Source organism: Ceratotherium simum, chromosome 29 (genome assembly GCF_057802395.1).
Source record: "Ceratotherium simum simum isolate JZ-2026a chromosome 29, ASM5780239v1, whole genome shotgun sequence".
In the NCBI taxonomy this organism is placed as follows: domain Eukaryota; kingdom Metazoa; phylum Chordata; class Mammalia; order Perissodactyla; family Rhinocerotidae; genus Ceratotherium; species Ceratotherium simum.
In genome coordinates, this window is record NC_141928.1 from 35,801,452 (window position 1) to 35,828,389 (window position 26,938).

Sequence of the window (26,938 nt, forward strand, 5' to 3'; positions counted from 1 at the left end):
GTCAGACAGACCTGGGTTTGACTCTCAGCTCTGACGCTGACTAGTTGGAGATTTGGGGCAAGTTACTTAACTTATCCATGCCTCAGTTTCCTCATCTGTAAAATAAGTACAACACCTTATTGGGTTCTTATGAGGCTTCAGTGGGATACTGTGTAGAGCGCACAGCTTAGCAACCAGCCCGTTGTCGTCGCTCGTGACAAGCAGCTCTTGGTGTTCTCAGGGCAGCTGTTGTTGGGTGAGGTCAACCCGCTCTCCCTCTGAGGCCGCCTCTCCTGGAATCGTCTCAATCTTGCTAGAATGGGAGACCCATGAGGCCAGGGCTCCTGTCAGCCCTGGTTATTGCTGCATTCCCCATGCCCAGCACAGTCCCTGGAAAATGATAGTGCTTCAGAGTTATGTATTGAATGAATGGATGAAAGAATGAATGACCACTTAGGTAAATGGCCCAGGTGAGCAACAAGTAAGGAAGAGAAACAAAGAAGAGAAAAAAGCAAGTTGGAAGTTCTTGTAGGCCACTTATCCAGAACAGGAAAACATTCTTAGGCCAATGGAGATGCTGTGGTCCACAATTGTACTGAGAAGCGGGCCTGACATCCTGGCTCAGACCCTGATGTGAGATTCCAGCGTGGCATCTGCAGGGGTCGGTGTCCTGTGCTCATTGTGGCCAGGTACAGCCTTCCCCAATATCTCCTCCTCCCCCCCACCTCCCACGCTGCTGCCCCGGAAGTGGGGGTGGGTCGGGTCCTCCATGGTGCCTGGAAATCTGGCCTCGTTTAAGGCCAGTGGGTGCCTTCTAGAGTAGCACAGGATGCCGCTGACAGCTTCGCGGCTTGCAGCCCCACTGAGCCACAGAATTAGCCCTGTGTCCCCAAGAGAGGATGATCCACGGCCCCTGGGCGGGACCCTCCGCGCGGTTCTTCGGTGCCCTCTAGCGGCCCTTTGGTGCACGACAACGACTTCAAGTACGTAAGCACTCAGGTGGTGGCGGGGGCTCCCCGCCCCTCCTGCTACGTGGTCAGGCGCATCTCCACCACGTGTGTGACCGCTCAGACCACTCTGAGGTCCAGTCCCAGGCACCGTCAGGACGGATCAAACAAGAAGAGCCATGGCTCTCACAGTCTGCTTTGAGATTCAGTGCAGGGGTCATTTGACTATTCAGACTCCGCTTCCCCCTGCCTCGTGGGTACCTGAACCTCTTCACTCCTAAAACCACCTCCAGCCCCGGCCACCCTGACCTGTGTCCAGTGCGCACAGACCTGGGGCTGTGTGCGGGTGATGTTAATGACCAGGAGATTTTGTGGCTGATTTCTGGATCAGCGCCTGGGAGGTGGGGTAGAAGCAGCCTTGCCCGCCCTCAGGGCCGCTGAATTCTCTGAACTCTCAACGGGCCCTGGGTTTATCGCTGCCCTCTGCCTCTGCCGCCCAGGCTGCGCTTAAGCTTATCGAGATGGGTGGGGGACTGAAAGACCAGATGTAAGAATTAGGATTTCAGGATTCAAAGAGGTCGGAGCAGACCAGGATGGGGAGTCTGGGGGGCGGTGGGTGGAGGAGGGGTACTAACAAGGTCAAAGGTAACCAGGCTGGAATGTCAGCTGCAGAAGGGGGAAGACAGAGCTGGCAGCAGCTCGATGAGAACCATCTGATGGGGTCTCAGTCAACCCTAAGGAGCATATGAATCACCAGTGGAAGGCAGTGATGCAGAAAGCTGAGGAGGTCTGCAGCAACGGTGCTGGCAGACTGCTCAGCGCCACTGCTCAGTGACCCGAGCCCACAGTGACCCTAGGCCCACAGATCAATGGTAAACGCGAGCAGGTTGAAGGACCGGGTTGACTTGTGGGGGGAGGTGAAGTGTACCCTCACTGCAGCTCTCCCCCTCCTGAGGAAGGTGTGCAGACTCAAGGAGGGAGCTTGGAATTATTCTGGGGAACCCCAGAGGAAAGACGAGAACCAATGGGTGGAGGTACAGGAGAAGGTTCTGGTTCAGTAAAAGAACTGTGCAACCATCTCACCAAGAGTGGGAGGGAAGGGGCTCTCTGTCCCTGGGGGTGTACAAGCCAGACAACCACCGTCAGCTTCCCGTGAATAGAGTTTTCATTACATTGAACAAGGGTATTTGACAGAATCAGTCCTCTCTACACAGTGAATCTAAGAGCCCATCGTAAATTATTGCCTTTCATTGTAGAACAACAGACCCTATCATCATTAATGGGTTTGCTACTCATGCATGACCGTAATGGGCCTCTGCTGCTGAATTCTGATATCTGCCTGCTTGTTAGACATTGCAGAAATCCAAGTTCTGCCACTAAGTCACCATTGACCTTGGGACCTTTCTCAGTCTCCTCAATTAAATAATGGAAAGACAACAGAAAACCCCCAGCATCCTGAGTAGAATCCAGCCCAGCTCCTGGGCCGGTAGCAGTGGAGGGGAATCTCTAGGCCTGGCAGCTCTGACTGTGGTTACTGGAGATCACCTTCCGCTGGGGTGTCTCTCACCGGTACCCACTGCCGCCATTGCAGAGGCCTCAGGGAACCCCGCTCACCCCTCTAGCACTCCAGGCTATGTGGACTCAATGACCGTGGAACCATAGAAGCCAAGCTAAGGCTTTCTGTGACTTGGTACAACAAAAGGGAAATCAAGCCTGAGAGAGCATGCGGCTGGATGATCTGGTTACACAGTGACCCGAGCCCACAGGCCCCACCGCTCCCAGCTCCTCCTGCTTCCATGTGGGGCACCATCTTTCCCCAACTCACAGAAGCCGAGCCACTGCCTGCCGCAAAGGCCGGGCCTTGAGAGCGGGACCAAGAGAAATAGGATTTCCATCCCCCACCTGCCTAAGGCCTGCCTTCCACCTCCCTGGACCCCACCAAAGTGCCCCTTCTTCCTAGTGATTGACCCTGGAGGTGCCCAGCCCTTCCCTTTAGGGCCCCCTGGGCCTCAACAGGACAACTCCATCAGAGCACAACAGCCTGAACTCAGGTCTTTGATGAGATAGCCTCAGTGGGATCTGTTCTAAAGGCAAACAGATTTGCAAAGAAATCTTCAACTTTACTTAGTAAATTTGATTGTTGGTAGTGTATGGATGTAGCAATTCTGAAACTATTTTCTGTCTATTATAGGATTGAACAAATGAGTGACTATTTTGATGTTGTTGGGAACCAGGGATCTCACTGTGGGAGAAGAAAGATGCAAATATGAAATAGAGGGGGGCAAGCAAGAACACTGTGGTGTTGGATTTCATCTATACTTAGATAGATGGTAGAGAGAGAGAGAGAGAGAATGATCATAGATGGATGGATGGTTAGATAGATAGATAGATAGATAGATAGATAGATAGATAAAGGGGCCTAGAAGTAATGATACCCTAGGAACAGTGAGCGTGTCTAGTGCCAAGATCTTGGCTTCTAAATACCATTGTCCACTAAAAAGAACCAGGACTCCTTGGAGAAATGGCTGATTCCAAGGCTGGGGCAAGGAAAGAATGAGGAGAGTCTGGAACATCTTGTTCCAAGAAGTAGGAAAATGCTCAAAAAAATTATGGGGACATGTTGAAAAAACACAGAAGGTAGTATGGATGGGTTTTCCACTGGTGAAATCTGGAAAAATTTGAGCATCAAAATGAATAATCATATTAATGGATTATAAGACACTGAATTAAAAAGGAACCCACAAGTCCATACTGATATACATAAATAAATGGGAGAGAAAGGAAGATCTTGTCTACAGTAGAATGCCAAGTATTTAACTGAAATGATAGAGTTAGAAAATCACCATTTTGCAGCCACCAAAGTAATGTGACTCAGGTCGGAACCATCAATGGATGTTGAAACCACCAAGTTAGTGTTTGTGGGAGAACAGGATACTCACACGAGCTCAGAGTATCTCGCACAGATTATTTATTAATTACAAGGGGAAACGGTACCTTTGAGGTGGAGAGATCTGGCAGACATCACCTCAACCAAATGATCACAGTTCACATCACCAACAATGGGACAGAGTGCCATCAAGTGCCCCTGATGTGAACACTGAGGAGACGAGAACATCACTCATGTAGGATTCCTGCCAAGAGAGCATAACCTGAATCTAATCAGGAACATATTCAGACAAACCCAAATTGAGGGGCATTCTACAAAGTAACTAAACTGGATTCTTCAGAAATATCAATGACGTAAAAGACCAAAATAGGCAAAAGAATTGTTTGAGGTTAAAGGAGACTAAAGACGTGGCGATAAATGCAATACATGGTCCTGGACTGGATCTTGCTTTGGAAAGACCACAATTGCCTTAAAGGACATTACTAGGCCAATTGGCAAAATTTGAAAATGGATAGTATGTCAGATAGTATACTGTATCAGTATTAAATTTCCTGAATTTGTTAAGTGTATGTGGTTATGTAAGAGAATCTCCTTGTTCTTAGGAAATGCATGCTAGACGTTTAGGGGTGAAGGCTCAGGATGGCTGCAACTTACTCTCAAATGATTCAGAAAAAACATATGATTCAGAAAAAACACCCACTCCCTGGGTGTCTATTTCTCTTCTTGCCACCATCCGGCTGATTGTCTCCCAGAGCTTCCCGGTTCAAATTCCTGCACTTGGGGAGGATCCTCTGTACCACCCTTCTTCCGGCAGAGCACTGTGCTCCAGGAAACCTCATAGATCTCTGACAAGCCTCTGGATTGGCCGTCTAGGGTCAAGGTGCCCACCTCTTGTCCTATCCTTTGGCCCAGGATAGGTCATGTGGTACATAACTTGGCTGCCACCATTGCTTCCTCAGTGGAGGTGGTGGGCAGGAAGGTCTCCTGAGAAGAGCTTGGCAAGCCCCGTACTTGGCCCAGCCAGTAAATATCTCCCGCTACCGGAGTTAATCCTAGAGACACCTAAAGGCCTCCTAATGTAACTTTGTGCCTCATTCTCACCCTCACTCTTTCAACAAACATTACAGACGCCTGCTCTGGGCCAGGACTTGTACTAGGTACGAGGGGCACCGAAATGAGTCAGTCCCTCCCCTGAGGAGCTCTGACTCAAGTGAGAAAGGCATGAAGAACACAGATAACTGGAGTGCAGGGCTGAATCATGACCGACAAACAGAAGGCAGCCCCGAGGGAACACAGAGGTGGGGTTCAAAAGGCCTCCTGGGTGGTGGCACTGGCTGTGGCTCATGGGAGGGAAAAGGGCCATCAGATAGGGACCTGGCTGCTGGAAGGGTGCCCAGTGCCATCCCTGGGTTTCTGTTTTCTCTTTGCACAGCCGGACCCAGCAGGACGGGACATCTCCATCCGCCCTCTCCTGGAGCACTGTGAGAACAGCCACATGACCATCTGGCTCGGCATCGTCTATGCCTACAAAGGGCTTCTCATGGTAGGTGCAGAGCAGGAGGCAGGGGGCGTGCTTCTCTGTCAGAGCTCTCTCCCAGTGACCTCTGTCAACATAAAAATAAACAGAGCCCCCAGGACTAAGCATGTCCTCTCTGCCAGGCCCAGTGTCTGCCACATGTTACTTACATTCCCACAACAACCCTATGAGATAGATATAAATAAAGTCCCATTTCACTCATGAGGACACTGAGGCTCGGTTTGCCCGAGGTCACTCAGCTAGTAAGTGGCAGAATCAAGTTCTTAACCAGAGAGTAACCCCAAAACCTGTGAGTGTCCCGCACAGTCGCCACTGTACTGCTCCCAGAATGGAGGTCTGTTTACACCAACACATGTTCACATCCCACGTTTCACTGGGTCCTCTCAAATCTGTGGGAGGTGAGTGGAATCATCCCCATTTTATAGATGAGGAAAGTAAGGCTCAGAGAGGGTAAATGATTTGTCTGAGGCCACCTGGTAACCTCCAATCTCTGGTTCCAGGACTCTTTCCAGTCTCCCCTCTGTTAAAATCAGAGATCACACACCAAGCCTGCCTCACACGATTGTGGAATTTCAAAGTTAGGAAGGACTTGAAAGGGCAGCCCCACTCTACCTTATCCCGGGTGGATCCTTGAATCTTCTCTGCATGTCCTGTGCAAACCATGCCTCCACTTAAATCCCTCCAATGGTGGGACGCTGGCTACTGCACCCTCCTCAGCTCTTTCCACAGGAAAGTTAAGTCACCCTCTGCCTCTGTGTGGCCTCTGCTGAGAGGCCGAGCATGAAGCCCTTGCCAAAGATCAAGTAAACTGGGGTTCCTTGTACCACTCAGATGCACCCTGACCTGCTGCTACTCCAGAGCACTGTTAGTGATGGACCCCACGTCTTTCAAGGGGCCACACCAGAAGAGCACGTGTTACGGGACCCTAGGAAAAGATTGTCCCGCACTTCATACTAGTTGAGACCCTCTTGTGGCTTCCCTAGAGGTCCTTTGTGGACCACTGGGCTGCAATCTGGGCCCCATGAGGTAATGACCCTGAAGGTGTCCATAGGAGGTGCCCAGAGTGGAACTGGGACCTTGAGGACTGGCCAGAGGTCCTGGGCTTAGAGAAGGACACACTCAGGGGACAAGGTCACCAGAGCTGTCAGAGACAGGTGGCACAGACCCAAGGGCAGAACCATCATCGGTGGGTAAAGCTGCCGGAAGGCAGCCCTCAAGTCCACGTAGAGAAGGATTTTCTATCACAGAGCAGCGTCCACAGACGTGATGGAGCCCCAGGAAGGAAGGAGCTCCCCGTCACGGGAAGCATGCGGCATTGGTGACTTGACTTTCCGTGGCCCTTGTTGAGTAAAGAGAGTGAAACTAGGCTCCCTCCAGGATCCCTCCAGCCTCCATGGCCTCAATCCTGACACTCTGTGAAATCCGATTACAGTGAATTAGATTGACTCTTCAAACTGGCTCCATCTGTAAGGTTGTGGCCATTCATTATCTTCCCCACCTACTTCCAAAAGCGGTTGGAGATGACTGTGTGTCTTCCGGTGAAGCTAATACCTTCAGCCAGATCATGTCAATACAAGCTGTATTTGACAGCACAAATGCTTTACTGTTCCCAGTGTATGCAAGGAACAGTACACAGCCCTCCTAGCCCTTAGGGTCTGTGGCTAAAAGCCTACTTCCTACCCTCTTCTGCTCTGGAACCACAGAATTTCAAGGCTGGAAAGAGCACGCGCATCCCTGGAAGCTCACTCTGCTGTCAGATGTTTCAGGCCTGCCCCCCAGCTCACCCTGAGCATCCCCAACAAGTATTCATTCACTCACGGCTTTCATACCTCCAGTGACAGGGAGCTCACCCCCTTCAAAGTGGCCTGTGCCGTCCATGGATGCTGTATTAGTTGCAAATGCAGTAACAAGTTACCACAGACTAGTGGCTTCAAACAATAGGAATTTATTCTCTTAAAGTTCAGGAGGCCATAAGTCTGACATCAGGGTAGAGTTGTGCTCCCCTCAAAGTCTCTATGGGAGAATGTTGCCTTGCCTCTCCCAGCGTCTGATGGCTCCAGGCATTCCTTGGCTTGCGGCTGCGTTACTCCAGTCTGTACCTCCGTCTTCACATGGCCATCTCTTCTCTCCAAGTCTCTCCTCTGTGTGTCTCTTATAAGGAGGCTTGTCATTTGACTTAGGACCCACCTGGATAGTTCAGGATGATCTCATCTCCAGATCCTTAATTATGTCTGCAAAGACTCTTTTTCCAAATAAGGTCACAGTCACAGTTTCTATGGATTAGGTGTAGACATATCTTTTAGGGCAACCATTCAACCTACTACAGATGGGTTGTTTTTCTAGAAAGTTCTTCCATGTCCTCAGCTGAAATCTGCCTCGATGTAACTTGTACGCGTGAACCCTCGTCCTCCTCCTTGAAGGCCTAAGAACAAGTTACTCTGTTTCCTCCTGACACTCTTCAGAGATTTGCAGCCAACCACCAGGTCCCCAGACATGCCCACGTGTTATGCCTAGTGGAGATTCTCACGATGGCTTGGTGGCCTGTTGGCAGCGTGGCAAAGAGGAGGGCGCTCTGACTGCCTGTCAGAGAGCAGGAGTCCCAGGCACCCACCCAGCCCTGACACTCACTGCCGTGGGACCCGGGCAGGTCTTTCGGCCCCGCCCAGCCTCCACTTCTTCCCTGTGAGATGGGACGGCCACGCCCAGCGGGCACGGCTGCTGTGGGATGGAGAGGCCGCACGGCAAGGAGCCGGCACAAAGCAGGCTTTCAACAGCCCTTGGTTTCCTTCCCTCATTCGGTATCTGCTTCCTGGGCTTCTGGGTCCCCATTTTAAAAGGAATTTTTTAAAAAATAAATCAATCTGTGAGATAACACACTTAGAGAAAAGGAGAAGAAAACAACCATGGATGTATAAAATAATGCCAATTACACAATGGCTTTTAAATCACTTTTATACGGGATATTTCAGTTTACAAAATGCTTTGCCATCCATCCTCGGATAGAAACCCTGTGAGGCAGGTATTATTATTCCCATTTCACAGATATTGAAGCTGAGGCCCTGAGAGGTGAAGTGACTTGCCCAGAGTCACACAGCCAGTGGACAGCAGAGCAGATTCCAGACCTTCAGGCCGTGTGTCAAGCCCTGCTTCTACCACATGGCATTGTGCTGCCAAATAAATCAAACCTGAAAACATAGGCCCTCAGTGGGACCTTAAATGGCTCACTCAGCTGTCGGATGTCCTGAGCTGCAGTGAGGAGGTCAGAGGGAAGACGGGCCTTGGGGCAAGGCCTCCTGGAGGGGCTGGACTGAAGCTCCTGCAGCCGTCAGCAGCCTTGGTCAGCTCTTCCTCCCGCCCACCCGCATCACCATTCTGCCCCACCTTCCATCTGCACTTCCTTCTACAGCCGGCCCTCCCCCTGGACCACCCATGAAGGCTAAACCCTCAGCACCCTGCTTCAGACCATGTTTGACCTCTGCCCTGTCCATTTCTGTTGGGAGATGTATAGGTTAGGAGCAGAGCTGCAAGTGACAGAAACCCCAAAATAACAATGGTTAAAGAGATAGTTAATTTCCCTCTCACGTAAGCAATCTAGGGCTGGTGTGGGGGCTCCTAGGATCTCAGCTCCTTATATCTTGTGCCCCCACCCTGTCTTTCATCAAAGTGGTCTAAGCTGACTTTGTGGTCTAAGACGGCTGCTCAAGCTCCAGTCATCACATTCCTCTCCATCTATTAGAAAGGAGGAAAAGGAACACCCTTTCCCTTTATAGACACTTCCCAGAACTTGTACACACCACTTCCACCCACATGACATTGTCCAGAACCTAGTCATATGCCGCACCTAGCTTCAAGGACAGCTAGGAAATGCGATCTCTAGTCTGGGTGGCTATGTGCATTGGGGAGTAGCAGAAGTCTCAGACACAGGGGCTTTGCCTGGTGTAACAGAAGAAAGACTGGACTGAACTTGTAGGGACACAGTCCACTTTTGCCTCCAGATTGCTGTGTGGCTTTGGGCAAGCCCCTTCCTCCTCTCTGGCCTCAGTGTTCTCTGTATAGTGAGGGGAGGTGGTGGAGATCGTGTCTGAAGTTCCCTCCCACTATGACCTCCTGTGGGTCTGCACATGAACCAGTGGAGGGGGCGAAGGACAACCAGGCAGCTGTGACGCCCCCAGTCTGCGTTTCCTTAGCAAGACTCAACCCAAGGTCACGAGTGGGGACAGATGGTGACATCCAGAAGACCTGGCCAAGAGCAAAGCCCCCGCCTCCCTCCCACCACCCCAGCCACCACTCCCCGAGTTACCTTGAGTTCGGCAGCTTCTCAGAGCAGCGAGCGTGTGCCACCACGTGACAGTGACCATGTCCCCTTTCTGTTCACCGTTTCAGTTGTTCGGTTGTTTCTTAGCTTGGGAGACCCGCAACGTCAGCATCCCCGCCCTCAACGACAGCAAGTACATCGGCATGAGCGTCTACAACGTGGGCATCATGTGCATCATCGGGGCCGCCGTCTCCTTCCTGACCCGGGACCAGCCCAACGTGCAGTTCTGCATCGTGGCCCTGGTCATCATCTTCTGCAGCACCATCACCCTCTGCCTGGTGTTTGTGCCGAAGGTACGGGCAGGGGCCGACGGCTGCCCTCGCCACTCTGGCCTCTTGGTCAGCTCTTGCCCCCGCCCACCCACACCGCCATTCTGCCCTGCATTCCATCTGCACTCCGACTCCATCACATGGGGGAATTGCTGGGTTTCCTCCACTTGCTGAAAGTTTTATGCATTCTTTTTTTATGATGAACACAATTCACATCACAGGAAGTTTGGGAAATGCAGGAAAGTAAAAACCAGATTTTTCAGAAATCTCACATAGTCCCACCACCCAAAAATAGTCATTGTTAATGTTTTGTTTTAGTTTTTTACTAAAAAACTAAATATTTTTATGTGTTTCCTTCCAGTCTTTTTTTTTAATGGTTAGGCAGCGATGCTTTGTCAGCTATAGCTATAGTTATAGCACACACGTCGTTTTTTGGTTTGCCTTTTCACAACTTTTTATCCTTTGTATTTTCCCACATTCATAACTATGGTTGAAGGAGGATGTTCCATAATTTTCTTCATCCAGTTGATCCCCTGTTGGTGAGCATTACAGTTATTTCCAGATTTTATATAAGTGAACTTTTTTTCTACATAGCACATTTTCCTTGTTTCCAATTATTACCTTAAAATAGAGTCACAAAAGTAGTATTAGTGGGTCAAAAGGAATAACCATTTTTAACAGCCACTTACATTTTCCATTTATCTGAAGGGCTGAGCTTCAGGAACCCCCTGAGGGGTATTTTTCAAACGTTGTCCTACCCAGCAGTGGGCAGAGACCTTGAGCTCTTAGGAGCCCCTGCAGTCGGCTGGTCTGTGTAGAAAGAAGCCTGACTTCATGGGTCTCGGGGCTAAAGGAAGAGCAGGAAACAGAAACCTGGGAAGGAGTTACTGGCTTGAGTGGGGAGTGTCTGCCTTGGACAAGGGGAGAGGAGATATCACTCGGGGTCCATTGTCCCCTGAACAGGCCGTTCATGGCGCCTCCATTCTCTACCCAGTCGGTCCCCGAGCAGTGTCAGCTCTGCCCTAGAAAACCTCTAGCATGTTCTCCTTCCTTCTCTAGTTGTCCACACCTGCCCAGGCTCAGGCCAATGCCAGACTCCTCTGCCTGCCCTCTGACCTTCTCCATCCTGTAAAAGGTGCCAGATGACTCTAAGCCCAGCTCTGACTATGTCACTCTGTTCTGTCACCTCAGTGGCTCCGCACTGCCCCCCTGGCTCCAGGATCAAGTCCCCAGCACTGGGCTGGCTTTCAGGACCCTTGAGTCTCCTCCAGTCTCCCTGGAGAGCCGTGTTCACCATCCAAACTGCCCTCTCCGTAAGCCCCCGAGCCCCAGGCCTCCCTGCGTCTGCCTAGGCCATGTCTTCCCCCTGGCCTTCCCTCCCCCTCCCCATCCTCCCAGACCTGCCACAGAGCCCAGCCCACAGCACCATGGTGCTGCCCTAGGTTCCTCTGGCCTGATGAAAGTCTGACTCCTTCCCTCACCCCACCCCTTGCCTCTGGACCTGAGGTCCTGGTGGGCAGGGGCCATGGCTCCCTCAGCCCCTGCTCTCTAGTACTGAGCCCAGAGTCCAGTACTGCCCCGAACCAGAGATGCTTCTTGAACAAATGAGTAAGATCAAGGTCAAGTGGCAACCTTTTCTTTTATTAAAAAATGCCTTTGCCAGTGACAGAGCTGGTCACCAGTCTGTCCCTAAACTCACCAGTGGTTCTCACAAGCAGACGCCTTCATTTTCATCCACCCAATTGTCTTCACAACTGTCACCTTCGGGGTTTATCTTGCACGTGGAGCAAGCCCTTAGGCAGAGCGAGACTCAGCTGGAGCCAGGCCTGAGGGGTCCTGGGTGGGCTCTATGGGATGTTTGGGATGTGGGCAGAATCAGGGTCAGGAGACCAGACTTCTACTGACAAGGAAGGAAACCGAGACTCGGCGAGGGGAAGTTCAAGGTCACACAAAAGCGAGTGGCAGAGGCAGGCCTGAGCCCAGGGCTCCAGACTCCCAGCCTGAGTCCCTCCTGGGGCCCCGTGTTGCCTCCAGTGCAGGACCTGCTGGGAGGGGCTGGATGGGGGATGGGAGGGCAGACCCCAGGCTTCTCTTCTCAACCCCACCTTTGTCCTTTCAGCTCATCACTCTGAGAACAAACCCGGATGCAGCGACTCAGAACAGACGATTCCAGTTCACTCAGAATCAGAAGAAAGAAGATTCTAAAACATCCACCTCGGTCACCAGCGTGAATCAAGCCAGCACATCCCGCCTCGAGGGCCTGCAGTCGGAAAACCACCGCCTGCGCATGAAGATCACAGAGGTACCTCCCACGGCACTGGTGGCCTGGGCCGTCCTCCAGTGTGAGCCCCTCCGCCCCTCTCCACCACGTCTCCTCCATCTCATCCCTGCGTCCTGGCTGTGCAGTCCCGTCTGCCAGGGCTACAGCCGCAAGAACCCGGGGGAGCATACGCGAGACAGAGGCGGTTTGTTGGAAATAGCAGTTCATTGCCCGCCTGGCCCGGGCTCCTGGAGTCCAGCAATGCCCCAATTCTGGACATCCTCAGAAAGAAAGGAGTTCTTAGAGATGTGGCTCCCAGATTACGGTAGCTTCCCAAGTGTGTGCCCCTCTTTCAGTGTTTCACTCTCCCGACACAGCCCAGGAACCACCCACACCTATATGATGAACCGCAGGAGAGGAGGAAGTGAAGAGAGACTTTTCAGGAGGGGCAGTTTGCTGCAGCAGACCTCATCTTTGTCCTGAAGATCCATAACTGGTTCTTGAATATTCCAGAGAGGCCATAACCAGATTCATTTGTGCCCAAGCCAAACCTCAAATTCTGGACTTTCTATCCCAGGGAGGGGAAACCAAATTACCTTCCCCTTCTCCAGCCCTCGCTTTGGGTCAGGGGGTGTGACCAGGCCGCTGGTCTGCGGGCTGTGTCTGTAACAGAGGAATTCTGATTCAGTGAGTGGGACAGGAAAGGAACAAAGGGCAGTGAGTTGGTCAGGGTACCCGCTAAGTTGCTGTTAACAAAGAAGCCCCAGAATAAAGTGGCCCCAAGAAAACAGGCGTTTATTTCTCTCTCACCTAACGGTCCAGAGGAGAGAGGTCCAGGTTGGCGGGCAGCTTTGCTCCCCAAGGTCATTGCTCGATGAGGTTCCCTCCCTCTTGTCTGCCACTCAAGGTGTCTCCCTCACCTGGACAGTTAAAGCTGGGTGGAAGGCACGTCTGGTTCTCAGTCTCAGGAGTGGAAGAGAGAGGAAGTCCACACAAGGGACTGATTGCCTTTTAAGCAACTGATAACAGAAATTGCACATTTTGGTTCTGCTCCAGTTACACTGGCAAGAACTTACACAATCACACTCAGCCATGGGGGAGGCTGGGAAATGTAGTCCCTAGCTGAACAGTCGCAGAGAAGTGTAACCTGGGGAGGTCAGATTAGATACAGGCCACCCAGTTAAACTTGAATTTCAGACAACCAGTCATATTTTCAGTATAAGTATGTCCCATTCAATATTTGAGATATAGTTATATTAAAACATTGTTATCTGAAATTCAGATGTGCCTGGGCATTCTGGATTTTGATTTGCTAAATCTTGCAGCCTTCTAGGAGCTCACAGTCGTCTGCCACAAAGATCCACTGCACAGTTTTCTGTGTACCTAAAGCTGACTGCTTTAGGATGGAACAGCCCTCCATCTCCCCTGGAGCAAAGGAGGAAAGGATTCCATCCCTCAGAGCCCTTGCCGATTCTGTTTTAATATCAGACCTCTCTATGACTAGAATGACCACGTCTCTGTGCCTTCACATTTGACTTCAACTTGCACGCTCCAACGATGAAGAGTTCACACACTTTAGGAAGCTTGAAGCCCACGCCACTGTCAAAAACCCTAAAATGTTGAGTTGTTTTTCCCTAAATTGAATCACAGTCTGGCCTTCTTTGATCGTAGCCCCACTGTTTGAGTCACACAGAAAAAGGTATCTCCTCCTCCACATGAAAACTTATTAAACAATGTAATGGCTGAGCTCTTGACATCAGAGCAGCACTTTACAGTTTGTAAGGTCCCCTCCCTTATACTGTAGCAGGTTGCCCACTACGCTCCCCACTACCACCCATCCCCCGACATGCTCACATTCCCCAGGCACCTCGAGGGCTGACCAGCCCCCAGGACTTGCATCTGATTTTTGTGTAACCTGGGATCCATCCTGATGACCTCCTCTGGAGGAGCCCCTGCTGGCTGAGTCTCCATGACAGTGTGAGGCTCAGAGGTGACCCGGCAGCCCCATCCTCCCCCGAGGGTCCTGCTAGACGTCAACAATAATTATTAGAGTGATATAACAGCAGGTTACCCTTGTTACGTGTCAGGCACTGGACTAAACTTTCCACGTATTATCCCGTTTAATCTCTACAACAACCCCATGAGGTAAGTACTGTTATTACCCAGTTCTACAGAAGAAGGAACTAAGACTCAGTTCTCAGCACGCAGCCGGGAAGGAGCAGCCCTGGGTTTGCTGCAGGCCTATCCAGCCTCAGAGCCTGTGCTCAGACACTCTCTGGGCTTGCTTGGCTGCTCCCTCAAGGTTCCAGCCTGCACTGAACACACCATTGCAAAGCCCAGGCCCCTCTCCTCATGGCTCCTCCTGGAACAGGAGCTGCAGGACCCTCTGTGTCTCTTCCCAAACATGCAGCAGCCCCTCTGGCTCTCAGTGCCCCCCCAAAGCCAGGCTGAGGCCCAGCCCTGTGACCCTGTGAGCCGCTCCTTGGCTCTCAGGGACTGGCTGCCAGGACTGGGGCAGGGGCTGGGCTGGGGACTGGGACTCAGCTGGACCCCTTGTCTTCTAGCTGGATAAAGACTTGGAAGAGGTCACCATGCAGCTGCAGGACACACCGGAGAAGACCACCTACATTAAACAGAACCACTACCAAGAGCTCAACGACATCCTCAGCCTGGGGAACTTCACCGAGAGCACAGGTAGGAGGAGGCTGGGCCCTGGAGTGGGCACCTGGGTGTCAGACACGAGCCACCCACATTCCATTTCACAAATGAAGAAGCTGAGGCTCAGAGAGGGGCGGGGCTGATCTGAAGTCACACTAGAGCAGGAGCATCGGGAACCCACGTCTCTGACTACAGTTCAGTGTCCATTTGGTGCCTAGAGCTGGGACTTCTGTTTCTGGGTCCCCTGGGTTCCAGTTGCACTTGTAGACAATGTGCCGGCATTTCCAGTGTTGTTCTTAGCGCATAGTTTACCTCCACTTCTCTCAACAACATTGCGCAGTTTCAAACACACCTCATCAATGTCCAGGAAAGGAACGGCCAGTGAGATGTGACCTGACGCACAATCTCACCAGCCACTGGGAAATACAAGCCAAAACAACACAAACCATCCTTTGCGTGCATTTCAACAAAATTTTAGAAGATCCCCTGTGTTGATAAGAGTGTGTGGAAATGGGCGTTCTCCTGCAATGTTTCGGAAGTCAGTCTGGCACTCTACCAATGATAGATGTTAAACCCCTTGACCTGGCAGTTCCTCTCACAGGAGCCTGCCCCTTGGAAACACTCCCACATGGGCAAAGACACAGATGTTCATCATAATATTACATGTAGATGAGAAAGACTGGAATTAACTTAAATGTTCATCGTTTGGGATGGCTTTGTTAATTATGATGCAACCAAACAAGGCATATAATACAGCTATTAAAAAGTGAGGTGGATCGGGCCAGCCCCTGGGGCCTAGTGGTTAAGTTCGGCATGCACTGCTTCAGCAGCCCGGGTTTGGTTTCCCGGTGTGGGCCACACCACTTGTCTGTCAATGACCGTGCTGTGGCAGTGGCTCACATACAAAAGGAGGAAGATTAGCACAGATGTTCGCTCAGGGCAAACCTTCCTCAGCAAAAAAAAAAAAAGTGAGGTGGATCTATTTGTGCAGATATGGCAAGATCTCCAAGTGAAAAAAGCAAGATGAAGACCAGCATTATGACACATATAAATGCACACGTGTGTGTGTGTGTGTGTAAGCACATTTTTTAAACAATTTGGAAGAACAAACACCAAATTGTTAACAGTATCCACCTGTGTGGAAGGGACCAGTATGTGTGGAGGGTGGGTGAAAGGGGGTTCTTTTAGGTTTCATTTTATATACTTTTCTATTGTTTGCATTTTGTCATTAGCATATATTCATTAATTTGTTATAAAATTATTTTTTAAGTCAATGAAAAGTCTTTAGTTTCTTTTATTCTTATTACATAAATAATAAGTATTCTTATTATAACAGCAATATATAAACTTATTATATAAGATATTAATCGTAAAAAATGTTTAAATTGAGATAAGTAACATGGAAATTGAAGGAATAAAAATTATTCCTAGTAATTTTAGTACCTGGTAAAGTTAGGCATTTGAAATTAGTTGGGGGAGAAATGAATTATTCAACAAATTTCATTGGGATAAATGGGTAGCCATTTGGAAAATAAAGTTAGATCCTTACCTCATACCTCATACAAAAATAAATTCCAGATGGATAAAAGATTTAAATATAAAAAGTGAAACCATGAATGTACTAGAAGAAAGCATAGAATTTAGTTTATAATCTCAGAGTGGGGGAAGCCTTTTTCAGTTTGATGCAAAACAAAGAAACTACAAAAGAAAAGGTCGATAAATGGAACTACAAAAGAAAAAAAATTTTTTGTGTGTGTGAGGAAGATGAGCCCTGAGCTAACATCTGCTAATCCTCCTCTTTTTGCTGAGGAAGACTGGCCCTGGGCTAACATCCATGCCCATCTTCCTCCACTTTATATGGGATGCCGCCACAGTATGGCCTGACAAGCAGTGTGTTGGTGCACGCCGGGGATCTGAACCTGCGAACCCCGGGCCATCGAAGTGGAGCGTGTGCACTTAACTGCTACGCCACCGGGCCGGCCCCAAAAGAAAAATTTTTAACAATGCAAAAACCATCATAAGTACAGTCAAAAAATCAAACAATAAAGTAAGCCAAAAAATTTTATAACGTAGATTAACAAGTTTATTCCCTTATATATAAGAAAAAATTGTATATAATTATATACAAAGTATATATAATGATATTATAGGAAAAAGACCAGATTAATAGGAAAAAGACCAACAACCCAAAAGAAAAATGGGCAAAAGAAAGTTCTCGTACAAGGAGATAGAAGTGGTTCTTAAGCTTAGGAAAAGATGCTCAATCTTGCTCCTTATTAAAGGAATGCAAATTAAGTCTGCAATGAGATACTATTTCACTTATAAGACTGGCAAAGATTAAAGATTAAAAAGTTGCTGAGAGTTCAAGGAAATGGGGGAAAACAGGCATTCTGAAACACTGCTGGTTGAAATAGAAATTGTTCTGACCCAGAAATTTCACTTCGAGAATTATCCCTAAGGTTATACAGTCGACTCTCGTTATTCACGGTAATTATGCTTTATAAAGTCACTGTGAACCGTGAATTCATGAATCCTGAACCATTGCTCCTAGCGGAAATACAGGGTTAGGTTCCTGTAAGCCTCTTGCAGGTTGACATTTTTGCCAACCCATCAATACATAACTTTGTTTTATGTGTGTTTCTGTTTGAAGACACCTTATTTATTGTATATTGTTGCTTCATTAACATTGAGCTCACTGCTAACGGCATTATAACGCATGCCTGAACGAAGCTCATCTAACACATATTTTCTCCATCAGGCACATCACAGCTTAGGAATACTGGACAGCACTTCAGCATCACAACTGGGGGCCATTTTAAACAGCGAAATCTCCAACACAAAGCACAAAAATGTGAAAAACGTGGCACTTAACAGACCATAAAAAGGTTACTTATTTACAGTAGGAGAGCTAAAACAAGAAGGCAGAATATCAACTTGTTCAGCCTCAGCTGGGAATGTGTGTGTTGGGTGACTCAAATTTTTCAACACCCTGTGTATGTCGGCAAATGACTATGAAAGCATCTTGAGTATTGATTTGGGGTTACAAATAAATTTTAGCAGGTAGACGAGTTTGCAAATAAAGAATTCATGAATAAGGAGAATTGACTGTACTCACATGGGTGCACAATGGCTTACCTATAAGGTTGCCCACTGCAGCAAAAAAATCCAACGCTCCTCCTCTCCAAACCAGATAAATCCAAATCCTTCAGGTGGGGACCAGGTTTTTATATTTCTTTAAATCTCCCTAGGGGGGGCCGGCCCCGTGGCTTAGCGGTTAAGTGTGTGCGCTCCACTGCTGGCGGCCCGGGTTCGGATCCAGGGTGCGCACCAACGCACTGCTTCTCCGGCCATGCTGAGGCCGTGTCCCACATACAGCAACTAGAAGGATGTGCAGCTATGACATACAACTATCTACTGGGGCTTTGGGGGAAAAAAAAAATAAATAAAATTATAAATCTCCCCAGGGGGTTCTGAAGCACAAGGAGAGTTGAGAGCATCCACGTCATCGTGTTTTGTGGCCACACAGTGTTTCTTTGAATGGAGGCCCCATACGTACGTGTTAGTATGTAACTAATCCATTATTACTGGACAAATTCGGGTTAGTTCCAACTTTTTGATATTGCAAATGATGCTGATTTGAACATCTTGAATATATCTTCACACATAAGGAAATATCCTTATTTCCTTAGGATAATTGCCAGAAGAGGAAATTCTCAGTAAAATATATGCACTTTCCATAGTGTTTGATGCTTATTGACAGCGTCCCCCAGAAAGATTACACCAATTTGTACTCCCACCATCAGTTTACTGTTGTTATTCTCTTCAATTCTTGGCAATCTGATGGAAAATATACCTTGGCTTTGTCATTACATCCCCATGCACTGGTGAAAAGGGCCTTCAGACTAGACCCTCTCATGTCTAAGCTATGTTGCCTACGTTGGTCGACCTGATTTCCCCTCTATTTTCTTGGAGAAAAGGAGGTCACAGGGCATGTCGTACACATCCCAGCTCACCACATCCATCTCTGGGCCGGGCTTCCCGGCTCCCTGCCTGGGTCCCTGGAAAGCTGCTAAAGAGGCCACGGCTTGGAGAATGCAGAGGGGTGATGGGCTCTTTTGTGTTCTCTCTCCTTGGGCAGCATCCTAACAAAAGATTGCATTGTTAATTTTTTAAAATTAAGTTAATAGAATGTATTGTGATGTTGTTGTTTTGTATTCAGATGGGGGAAAGGCCATTTTAAAAAATCACCTCGATCAAAATCCCCAGCTACAGTGGAACACAACAGAGCCCTCTCGAACATGCAAAGAGCCTATAGAAGATATAAACTCCCCAGAACAGTAAGTACCTTCTCCTGGACAACTGTTCCCAAAGAGTGCGTTACTCCTGCACAGCTGTTTACATTTTGCACCAGATTTTCACCTGCGTTGTTTGATGTGAACTCTACAGCAATCCCAGGTCAAATTACATGCTCAGTTTACAGATGAGGAAACTAATGTTCAAAAGGGGAGGTGACTTGTCAGAGCGCACCAGCTGCTAAGTGCAGGAGATAGGATTCGATCTTCAGTCTGTCCAATATCAAATCCCACGTTCTCCACTGTAGCACATGCCTTTGTTATGTGTGAAATTCAGCCTTACTAAGTGCATTTATTTCAAAACAATTTACTGAGAGCTGCTACGTGGCAGACACAGCAGTGAAGGAAACAGGCAAAAATCCCTCCCTTCATGGAGTTTACATTCTACCTGGTGAGACAATAACTTAATTAAGAAAGCAAAACCTAGGGGCCGGCCCCGTGGCTTAGCGGTTAAGTGCGCGCGCTCTACTACTGGCGGCCCCGGGTTCGGATCCCGGGCGTGCACCAACGCACTGCTTGTCCGGCCATGCTGAGGCCGCGTCCCACACACAGCAACTAGAATGATGTGCAACTATGACATACAACTATCTACTGGGGCTTTGGGGAGAAAAAGGAGGAGGATTAGCAATAGATATTAGCCCAGGGCCAGTCTTCCTCAGCAAAAGGAGGAGGATTGGCATGGATGTTAGCTCAGGGCTGATCTTCCTCACAAAAAAAAAAAAAAGCAAAACCTAGGATGTCAAATGATTGGCGCTTTTGAGGAAAATGAAGCAGCAAAGGAGGTTAGGGAGTGTAATCTTAAAGAGGATGGTCAGCGAAGACGCGATGAGAAGACGACATCTGAGCAAAGACCCAGACATCTCAGTTAGCTTTGTGCCCACTGGCAACTTTTAGTTCTTCCCAGCTTACAGCAGATTGCAAGCAGAGGGTAGAAATGTCAGGTCTGAAACTTGGCCCCTGGACCGTGACAGCTAGCCACGCGGAACCAGCAGAAACAGCCGAGTAACCAACTGCAGGGTCATTTGGGGCCATTTAGAGTTAGGGCTGATAGCCCCTCAACCCGGCCAGCTCCAAGGCCTCGCCGACTTACAGCCCAGAGCATTTACTGAAGGTTACGTGGCATTCGTCAGCAGTTCCCTGCACTAGAGTGTAAGCCCCTTGAGGGCAAGTGTGGGTCCTTCATAGGTCCCCAGAACTGAACACAGGCTCCGGCACTGAACGGGTTCTTGGCAAGCATCTGTTGAATGAGTGAAAAGGTGAACAGGATCCCACCAAACAGCAGAGCGCTGTGGCTCTGACAACCACAGACAGAAGCCCACCTTGCCAAGGCAGACGGCCCTGGGGTGGTGCTCGGACAGGGCACCCTTTCCCAGGTCAGAGTTTATCCTTCATCTCCCCTTTTCCTGGGCTCTTTGCCGACACCCTCTTTCCTTAGGGAATAGATCATAGCTAACATTACACAGCTTCAATTTTAATTTCAGAATGAGATGCCCAACACTCTAATCTCCTGATTGCCTGTGAAGGTCTCAGGAGAAGCCCTTCTGGCCAGCGGGTCCTGAGGGAGTGGGGGCTGCACTGCATCTGTCTCCCTTGTAGTGAAGGAAAAGCTTGCCCTTCTTCCCATCTAGATTCTGTGGCTGATCTAATAATTAAGTTGACATTAAACAGATTAACAAGAGAAAAACAAATTTAATTTCATACGCACATATGTACGTAGGATATGAGACTCAAAGAAGTGAGCAAAGCAGGAAGCTTTATGCCTTTTAGACAAAGAAACAATAACTCTGTGAAGAATTTACAAGACAGAGGGCTTTGGGCTAGGGGTAGTAAAATGGTAAAGAAGCAACCATTTATGGTTTGTTTATACAGCCTTCTTGGCCCCAGATTCGCTGTCTCTGGTGATAAGGTGCCGTCTACCCTCCTGGTACCTTTCACATGGGCGATTTATCTCCTGCTTTCAGGGGGACAGAGGGTCAGAGTGTCCTTCCTGGTCCAGCTGTTTCTCAAGAACCTTTAATTCAAAATAATCAATGTGCCAAAGTGGCCTTTTTGGGGGTAACATATTCTGAGCCCCTACACCATCCACCTCAGGACCCCATCAATGCCCTGCGTACGCTCCAGGGCACGCCTGTTGGGCTGAGGCAGCTGCCGAGAGTTCACCCCCTCCCCCACTAGCACATGATTGAACAGACGCAGCAGGAGTCCTGCCGTCCCCAGTTCTGGTTTTGTTTCCACGAGGAAGTCACAGAGACTCTGTACCTTCCCTCATCTGTAGGATGGGAATAGCAATACTTCTTTTGCCTGTTGGGTTTTTCTGAAGATCTGGGGTTTTCTCCCAGCTGAGTGGCCAGGCACTGGGGACACAGGAGGCCTAAGAATACAGGGAATGCAACTTCACATATGCAATGGAGGACTGCACAAATGCAGCTGAGCAGAGCAGGGGAGCAGTGGCCTGGGCACATGCCCCAAAGCAGCCTTTTCAACAATTAAGGTGACTTACTGACCTGCCGGTCTGAGGACTCTGATGAGAAGGGAGTCAGACGGCAGCTCCCTTTTCACTTGGCTCCTTCATCCGTAGTGCAAACCCACCCCATAGCTCAGCCCTGCCTCTGGTTTTTTCTGGCTGCATTTCTGGGAATTTACCAAGGGTTCTGGGGGCTTGGAGGAGGAGGGGCTCACTGTCTGAGGGCGTTAGCACAAAGGAGATGACGTTAAACTGCATCTTGAAGGGCAAGCAGTTCCTCAGATCAGGAAGTAGAGAAGGAGTATTCCAGGCAGAGGAACCAGCATGTGCAAAGGCATGGAAGGGCGCCCACAGCAGTGTTTTCAGGGAAATGAGCTGCCGGAGGGTAGGGTTTGCAGGGAGAGGGAGTAGAAGACTCACCTGGAAAATTTAGAAAGAGACACTTAGAGAGCCCCGAATGTCCCCTCCTAGTGTTGGAGAGAGAACGCCAGTCCCCAGGGAAGCCGAAAGACCAGGAGGGAACCTACTGGAATTGGCCCAGCAGGAAGGGCTGAGGTCCTGGGCCAGGAGGGGGCAGAGGAACCAATGAGGAAGGATGGAGCAGCTGAGAGTCGTTTCAGGGATGGAGCCCAAAGCCAAGTCCATTTGGAGACTTGCAGGGGTAGAGAGCAAGAACTGTGTGTGTTTGCAGCAAAGCTTTGTTCTTAGGAACCACCGGAAGCTCAAGAAGATTGCTTCCTCCTTATTTATTGTCATCTCCCTGGTTATTCCCAGGGCCGTAGTTGGCACCTGTAGGCCTGCATGTAATACCTTCTAAATGAGTAAATGGTTAGATGAGAGGATGGACAGATCTTGGATTCAGAGAAAACTCTGCTCCTGCCATCAGCTTCTTAGCCAAAGCGAGTCGCAGGAACTTTCTGGTGAGCAGCCGATAGCCTTCTCTAACACTCCTCCTCTCTCTTGCTCTCCCTGCCGCAGCATCCAGCGCCGGCTGTCCCTCCAGCTCCCCATCCTCCACCACGCCTACCTTCCGTCCATTGGAGGCGTGGACGCCAGCTGTGTCAGCCCCTGCGTCAGCCCCACCGCCAGCCCCCGCCACAGACATGTGCCACCCTCCTTCCGAGTGATGGTCTCGGGCCTGTAAGGGTGGGAGGCCTGGGGCCAGGGCCTCTCCCATGGCAGAACCACTCGGAGCAGAGGCGTCTGCTACAGGAACACCGTGGGCTCTGGCTGCGGAGAAGCTGGGCGCCACGGCCGGCCTCACGGGACTGCTCGGATGGCACTCAGGCGGACGGGCCGGGGGCACTTGGCACCTGACCTCCCGCCTTATTGTGAAGTTCTTATTCTTTCACAAAGAAGAGGAATACAAATGACTTCTTCCTTAATGTCTGCAAAGAAGGAGGAGCTGGGATATTTGAAACTTTGCAAAAAAAAAAAAATCCTAGACAAGGAGAGAGTCACTAGAACTCCAGCTAGAAGTCATTGAGTGGCCCCGAGCAGCCTTGAGAAGAGGCGAGGGGCTTCTGGAGAAACCGCCTCTGCCTCTGCACACACATCACTGGCTGTGGCCCCCCGGGCCAGCCCTTCTGCCCTCTGGGGAAGGAGGTGGGCCGGCGGCCAGGCCCCCAGCTGCCAGTCCGGCCAACCCCAGCCCTCCTGGAACAGCGAGTCTGCAGGAAGGGCAGCCAGGCGCAGCTCCGGGGCGGGCGGCCGAGGGCCCAAGGGCTGGGGTACCAGGGCAGGCTGACTCGCATGCCTCCCGGTGGGACCTTACTCTCTGATAAATGCCACACATTAACACAATAACACCCGTTCCGGGACCGTGGGGATTCAGGGCATGCCACTGCAGACACGCTCTGCAGCATCCACCGAGAGTCGGCCGTGCACCCACCACGTCGGCCATGTCCTTGTGTTCGTCTCAGGTGTTCCCGGTAACAAGGGGGACCACCCGAGCTCATCATGGAATGTCTGTTCCCAGCAAACATGATAAAGAAAGATTGTGCACTTTAACCTCTCTCATCAGGGCCCAAGGGCTGGCTGGGTTGTTGTTTTTTTTTCCACTGACTTTGTTTTTGACCAAAGTGAATCAGGGGCATTCTGCTAGAAGACATCCCTGTAGTGTAGGGGAGAGAGTTGCTAGCTGAGGGCTTCCCTTGGCTTCCAGAAGGCGGTCTTCCATCCAGACAAGCCGGTGAGCTCTGCCCTTGGGGTCACAGGGTGATCCGTCAGCACACTGATTCTCCTTCACAAGATCACTCTTCCCTTTAACTGAACCCCTAAGAGCACCGGCCTGGTAGCCAGACAGACCTGGGTTCAAGTCCTCACTCCACTGCTGACTCCCTCCGTGACCTTGGGCAAATCACTGGTGTCTCTCTGAGCCTCAGTTTCCCCTCTAACAAATTGGGGTTGAAATAACACCCGTCCTGCCTACCTCACAGGGTCACCCTGAGGATCAACACTTGATCTCGTCCAGGAAAGCTTCGTACCAGGCAGTGAAGCGGCCCTGACCCGTGAGGTATCAGGATGACCATGACCTTCGGCCCTCCCAACAGCGGGGGTGTGGCCCAGAGAAGCTCCCAGCACAACCCTCTGCCGGGATCAGCCCAGCTGGAGAGAGGCTCCCGATGACTTTTGTGACATTCCTAGACAGGTTTATTCTTTGCTAAAGAAAGGCCTGAATGCCAACGTGCAGGACAGCTGCACAACCGAGCAGGCGCTCACTCCCTAAAGAGACCTAACGGCAGCTTCCACAGGCAGGCAATAATCTCCTCCCAGACCACTGCAGTCAGGAATATACGCTGTCACCACCAGGCTGTGACACAAGGGCCCACGGGAATCTTACCATCGCCAACATTTCAAAACACCCTGTTTCACGTAGCATAGCTTTCCCCTCCCCTCCCCACAAGAGAGGTTATGGAGGTACTGTAGCTTTTAGGAAAAAAAAAATGTTAACACATCACAGGTCAAGTTGAAGTCATTGTCTGTTTAGGCACTAAGAATCGGTGTTGTCACTCACTGTGTATTACCAGTATTTACTTGCTTTCTTGATTTCACCAAAACCAGATTTAATTTAAAGGAACACATTAATTTTTCAAAGGGAAAGAGTTAATTCATTGTACATAATGTATACACACACACACACACACACACACACAAAATACTTGTAGAAATATTATTCCAGCATAGCAGGAAAAAAAAGACACAAAGTCTCGGCCAGTCGGAGGTGAGTGTGTGCGTCCTACCCCTCTGTGACTCCTGAGTGCAGTCTTCTAGGTAACCCACAAAGTACATTCTCTGTCTTAATGATACTGTAGGTTCACCCATTTTTTTAAATTTCCCCACAAATAACGAGACCCACAGAAGTGACTCTAGCTGTTTGACGGTTCTGTTCTTTTCTACGCAGCAAACACACCGTACATTTCCGAAGAGGCTTCAGCCTGAAGGCGTTTTCCTATGATGTTAGTGCACAAACGCTTTAAATTAGACTGGAACTGCCAGAATCAAATGTAAAGGAGGAATTTCTCGTACCCTTATTGCATGGTATCAATTTTTAATAAATTGTTGCAAATTTGTTTTTATGAATAAAAGTTAAAAACAACTGTCTTTAATGCCTACTCTTCCCAAAATTCAAGCAGATCAGGCTGTATTCCTCTGCTTGGAAACTCGGGACGGTTCTGGGGTTGCCTGCTCAGCATTGTCCCTTCCTTCCATCATCCCTGCTCTCCCCTGCCTTGTGTAGACGGTAAGTGAGCAGCCCTGTTCCCTTCTGGCCACAGGTGATGGATCCCAGAGTAGGACCCTGACCTGAGCTGGGCCAGTAGTCCCGTCCCCAGGATTCCTCCACATAGAGAAATTTAGTCGGCCACGAAAGAGAGAAATGAAGCCAACACAGAGAAACGGGATCAAGAGCCGGGTCGTGACAGTGTCCGACTTCCGGGCCAACTGTTCCTGAAGGCCGGCAGCACCCTGGGCCTTCTCATGCCAGGATGTTCAGGCCTCCCTCCGATTCGCAGTTCTCCCAATAAATCGCCCTTTTGCCTAGGTTAGCTCGAGTTCAGTTCCCACCAGTTGCAGCCAAAAGTTTCCTGGCTAATCTAGAAGACTGACTGCCTCCCCAGCCCCGACTACCCCTCCAGGCCATGACGGCCAGCCAGTGGAGATTTGGCCCCATGCTGCTTTCCAGCCTCCTCACCGCCTCCCCCTTGACCCTGTAGACTTATCGCCTCCTCAACACTGGGCCCTCAGCCTGCAGCTCCGTCTCAGATCCTCCCCATCCTTCAAGGTCCCCTCCAAAACACCCTCCTGGATCCCCAGTATGAAATCCTCTCTTCCTATCTTCTGTGCTGAGGACGCTGTTCCTCTCTCAGCTCTGAGCTGATGCTCGTGCTGGCCCCTCCTCCCCACCCCAGACCATGAGCTCCCTGAGGACGGGAGTCACATCTGCTTCCTCGACGGCCCACCCACCATCAGGCCCTCCTGTTGGCTGAGAACAGGCCTGGATGAGGCCTTTGCAGAACTGAACGTTTTGGCTGAGGCATGTCCGTATTGGTTGCTGGGTCTGGAAGAGGGAGCAAGAGCCAGGTGGCCAAAGCAGGCTGGGGAGGCCCGAGGCCACATAACTGCGGCTCCAGAAATGGGGGCTGGACCTATAAACTTCACTGGAAGGCTGGTCCCAGGCTTGAGTTTTCTAGTGCCTGGGATCCTCAGTGGTGAGCCTGCCAAGGAGCAGGCCTCCTGAATCCTGGCCGGAGAGAGCCCTGCTCCATGCCACCCTTAATACAGCCCTCCTACATGATGTAGGATGTTCCAGGCTGGGGAACAGGTCCACCAAGGAGGAGGAACCTACCCAAGGTCACCTAGTGAGTCCTGGCAGAGGCAGGAACAGGACCAGAATCCTGACTGGTCTTGCCCCTCTACCTGATCTAGACTCACAGAAATTAAGAGCTAAGCAGGACCTTTGGGGTCATCTCGTCCAACCCGTCATTTTACAGGTGGAGGAACTAAGGCCCAGGGAAAGCAGCCAAGGTCAAGCAGAAGGTCCTGAGACGGCAGCCATGGAACCCGACTGTCCCAGCTTTGAGTCCCCAGCTCCTTTCTCTCGAGTCCACTTCCTCACACTTGACCCAGAACCACAGGTAGAACAACCACAGCGGGGAGACACTACAACATGGAGACATTTCTCTGCAGACTCAGGTTCTTGAGAAATCTTAATAGTTCCTCACTAAATGTGGAATCACCTGATGAAAACATTTGGTCTTTCCTCTTAGCAC

The 26,938-nt window shown here is 50.0% G+C and overlaps 1 protein-coding gene across 1 annotated transcript in view; it reads left to right on the forward strand.

Moving 5' to 3' along the window:
- GABBR2 (gamma-aminobutyric acid type B receptor subunit 2) overlaps nt 1-25,201 on the forward strand; it is a 351,811-nt gene extending 326,610 nt beyond the window's left edge. Inside the window, exons 14-19 of the mRNA XM_087419415.1 lie at nt 5,246-5,356; nt 9,734-9,958; nt 12,054-12,236; nt 14,759-14,888; nt 19,072-19,189; nt 22,647-25,201. Coding sequence (XP_087275541.1) covers nt 5,246-5,356; nt 9,734-9,958; nt 12,054-12,236; nt 14,759-14,888; nt 19,072-19,189; nt 22,647-22,812 — 933 coding nt within the window. The 3' untranslated portion in view covers nt 22,813-25,201. The remainder of the gene's footprint in view (nt 1-5,245; nt 5,357-9,733; nt 9,959-12,053; nt 12,237-14,758; nt 14,889-19,071; nt 19,190-22,646) is intronic.
- Nucleotides 25,202-26,938: the final 1,737 nt, after the last annotated feature.